A 5000-nucleotide genomic window follows, 5' to 3' on the forward strand; every position below is an offset into this window, starting at 1 on the left:
TAATCGGAAGATGAAATAAAATTCAAATCAATCAGAAAATAACGTTAATAATAATAATGACGATGATGATGATGATGATGACGTCAAATTTTGGCACAAGGCCAGCCGTTTCAGGGGAATAAGAAAGTCAATTACATTAAAACCATTGTTCAAGTGGTACTTATTTTATCGACTCCAAAAGGAGGAAAGGCAAAGTTGACCTTGACAAAGACAGGTATGCTATTCAATGTCTTATAGAACATACACACAGTTCACCAAAATGCCATAATAATCACACAACATTTGTAGGAACATTATACAATCTGGCACCTCACCTCGTCAGTGCTGATGAGGTAAAAAGCAAGATTGCATAATGTTACAACTGTTATGTAATTATAACAGTATTTTGCCGAAAGCGAAGTATGTCCTATAAAGCATTGAATATCATGTATGTTTTCTATGTATATTCTGCATAATAGTGGATCTAAACATCGATGCCTGCATTGTACTCCACTGTATATGGGAATAAAATGGAGAAACCACGACTTAACCTAATCTTTGGTTATATGACACACTTCACAGTGCATTTCTTTGATATATATACATATATTATATATATATATAATTATTACATTTAGATATAACTGAGGTAATTATGTGTACACATGACTCTTTAGTGCACACACACACACATACACACTCACACACATGCCTGTAATTATGTTTGAGTTTATATAAAAAATGGGTAAAAATACTCAATGTTTAGTGTAAATCTCAAATTACTCTATTGCTTTCCAGAGCAACTAGAACTCTCTAATGTGTATATGTGCATGAGTGTGTGTGTGTGTGTGTGTGTGTGTGTGTGTGTGTGTGTGTATGTATATAAATATAAATATTATAAATATATATATAGATACATACATGCATCTATATATATATATGTGCGAGCATGTGTGTGTATAAATGTAAGTATATATATATATATATATATATATATATATACACATATATATATATATATGTACACATGCATACATACATACACCCATATATATATATATATGCATGTATATGTGTGTGTAGATATATACACATATACATACATATATATATGCGTGTATATATCTACACACACGTATGTATGTATGTATGTATGTATGTACATATATGCATGTATAGCAGATAAGAGATGATTAGTGATTATAAATCCAATCTTGTTCTTCAGTGAGCATTCTTCTGAATACTGGCTACGAAAGTGTCTGTGTGTAGACAGCTTACCTTAAAAGAAACAATCCATACAAACTCAGATTCCAGGGCTGATAAATTAATTACAGAATATAGTATAAACTGCAGAGTTTATGATATTGTGTTAGATTCTTTAGTTATGTGTGTTTCAACACCACATGGAATATTTTTATCATGAACATAAATATGAATACTGCGAAATTGTAATATTACAACAAAGTATATGTAAACTATATGCATCTTATCAGGCAAAGGTTTAAAAGTATTACTTTTGAATGATGTAGTGATGAAACACATGTAAATAAGGAATTGAAGATAATACCATAAATTCCACTCTTCAAACACACATATATATATATATATATATATATATATATATATATATATATATATATATACATATGTGCATACATGTGCACATATATGTGTGTAAGTGTATTCATATGTATGTATATAGATGTATACACACACACACATACACACACATGCATAAATATATATACCTGTATATATGTGTGTGTGTACATATATGTATATGTGTATATATGTCTACATGTATGTATATATTTATATATGCTCAGCTATATTAAAAACAATTGTACATTAATCTGATGAGTAACTCTATATAAAGATATTATTGACAATGACTTTGAAGATTGGGCCAGCCAAGCCATCACCGTACTGCAATGTATTGAAGTTAATCTTGGCTTTATATAAATCAATTTTTGAAATTAAATTTTATTCCCATTTTTATACATGAGTATATACACAGCTTTTATAATGTCCAGCTTTCACATATACATAGGCCTAAAATAATATATTATAAAATACCCATGTTTGAAACAGAATTGAAGAAATATTTATAAACACATTGAACAAACTCTGCCTCCATAAAACACAAAGGTTAAAATTTTTACATTTTAATGAAATTGCTTATAGAACAAAGAACCCCTAGAGAGAAATATATCGACCAACAACCTACTCACATCCTCTTTTTGAACTCAAAGCACAATATATGCAACTTTCTATGCTAAAAACACCATGACAGGCAAGACTAATAACCCTTACCTCCCAAATACAAACAGGAAATGCCCCAAATAACAACAAATAAAGAAACTGACTAACCAAAACATACCACTTACTTCCATTCTTTTGTGAACCCTTAAAAAATTCCATAACAAAAATGTTGACACACGCAATTGCTAAGTTTTTAAGTACTGGACTAAACTTTGAACCTTTGACATTTATATTTTCAAAGGAAAGGAATAAAATAAGCAAAACCCCAAATAATTAAGACTACTGACACTTCCTAGACCAACCTAATTTGTTTTTGTGAATCACTGAAAAACAATCCTATGACTTGAAGGAGACATGCCTAAACATACCTGCTTACAAAGTCCCATAATGACTAACAACTTTTATACAATAACACAATTGAAATTTAATCAATAAAAATTTCTCCATGACACCATTCCATCACAAGCCACCCTACAACCTAATTTACTACTCCATTCAAACCCAAGGAAGATTTTAACTCAACAAAGACTATGTAGAACCAAGATTAACTTCAATGCATCACAGTCTGATGATGGCTTATCTGACTGAAACTTTGAAGTGTCACTGTCAATAATATTCTTGTTTAAGAATAATAAATGTGTATATATATATATATATAAAGCTGTTGTATATATTTCATATATATATATATACACACACACACACACATTTCTCTGTGTGTATATAAATATATACATATGTATGTATGCATAGTGTGCATGTACACATGCACACATATACAGTATATACACATACACACCAATACACACAGGCTACATATATGTACAGACATCACAGAGAGAAGCATCAGCCCACAATTAACCATGAGTCAAGCTGAGATACGTTACACTTGTATATAACATGATATAGGTTCTCTCTCTCTCTATAAGTATATTGTATAAAACACATATTGTATAATACTTCCTGTATATCAATGTTCTTTCTTAATTATATAACATAACAAGATACATTATAACAAAGATATCTTATTCTGTATATAGCAAAAGAAAAGAAAATGAAAAAAAACAAAAACAAAATAAAACTAAGAAAATAAATGAAAAATGAATAAAATCGCAATTGTTGTTTATTACTGGTTCAGAAGTGACATGTAGAAGAGATACAGTAATTTGTACTCACCATAACCCCTGTTGCAATTGCTATAGTCCGTCCACAATATGTGTTTGGCACAATATCACCATATCCAATAGATAGGAATGTTATAGATATCATCCATAACGAATTAAGGATATTGGCATGTTTTGTATCGTGGTAACTGAAAGAAGAGACAAATGAAGAATGGTAATTATTTTGGTAGATGTCAGCATATATGGAATCGGTCAAGGAACTCGTTATATTATTTTCAGAAAAGATAAAAAAACAGAAAACAAAACAAAGACAAAATTGAGTTGGCATTGCTCTATGGATAAGACGCTCTCTTTTCCAATCATGTGGTTTTGGGTTTAGTCCCACTGAGTGGCACCTTGCACGAGTGTCTTCTACTATAGCCCTAGGCCAACCAATGCTCTGCAAATAAATTTGGTGAACACAATACACAAACTGTGCATAGAAATCCATTGCACATCCGTCTGTCCGTCCGTCTGTCTATCCATCCATCCATCCATCTCTATATATATGCTCTTCAACTAGTATCAGCTCTGAAGCTGCAGTAATGTTGGGGCACCACTGCCAAAATACATACTGGTTTCAAATTTTAGCACAAAGCCAGCAATGTCGGAGAGGGGACAAGTTGATTATACTGAACCCATTGCTCAACTGGTACTTACTTTATCGATCCTAAAAGGATGAAAGGCAAAGTTGACCATGGTGCTATTTGAACTCAGAACATAAATACCACTAAACATTTTGCCTGGCATGCTAATGATTCTACCAGCATACAGCATATATACATATTCATATATATATACATATATATATGTATGTATATATGTATATATATATGAATATATATATATATATATATATATATATATATATATATATATATATATATATATATATATATATATATGTTATATATATGTATATATTATATATATGTATATATTTTATATATGTATATATGCATATATATATATATATATATATATATATATATATATATATATATATATATATAAACTCTGCCAAATCAGATTGGAGCCCGGTGTCACCCCCTGGTCCACCAGTCCTCAGTCAAATCGTCCAACCCATGCTAGCATGGAAAGCGGACATTAAACGATGATGATGATGATATACACATATCATCTATATATGTACATATATACATACATACATATATATATATATATATATATATATATATATATATATATATATAGTTTTAGGGAAAATAACCAATTTTCAAGAACTCATCGATGAAAATCCACTATCACATATAGAAAAATTAATAATTAAAAGCACAATAAATGAGTATAATATAAAGTAAAGTAAATATCATAAGATAAATATAATAAAAAGATTACACGTGTTTCATAACCAATTTTCAATTAGAAAAGAAATTTAAATCGATTAAAATCAATTGAAATTATCGAAAATAAGTTCTATTCAAAAATATAGCTACTCGTCAGATCGTAATTAGAACAATAATTAGATATATATCTCAACCAACAATAAGTACCAAATGAGTTAATATGAAATACTTATTATATAAAGATAGAAAAATTATTTAAAAAATATCATAATATCAAAATAATAACCAT

At 29.3% G+C, this 5000-nt stretch overlaps 1 protein-coding gene across 4 annotated transcripts in view; it reads right to left on the minus strand.

Moving 5' to 3' along the window:
- LOC106880106 (uncharacterized) overlaps positions 1–5000 on the minus strand; it is a 513189-nt gene that overhangs the window by 239982 nt on the left and 268207 nt on the right. For all 4 annotated transcript variants that reach the window (XM_089361130.1, XM_089361133.1, XM_089361131.1 and 1 more), the window contains exon 4: positions 3418–3553. In XM_089361130.1, coding sequence (XP_089217256.1) covers positions 3418–3553 — 136 coding nt within the window. The remainder of the gene's footprint in view (positions 1–3417; positions 3554–5000) is intronic.

This window comes from Octopus bimaculoides, chromosome 12 (genome assembly GCF_046866305.1).
Source record: "Octopus bimaculoides isolate indiv1 chromosome 12, ASM4686630v1, whole genome shotgun sequence".
In the NCBI taxonomy this organism is placed as follows: Eukaryota; Metazoa; Mollusca; class Cephalopoda; order Octopoda; family Octopodidae; genus Octopus; species Octopus bimaculoides.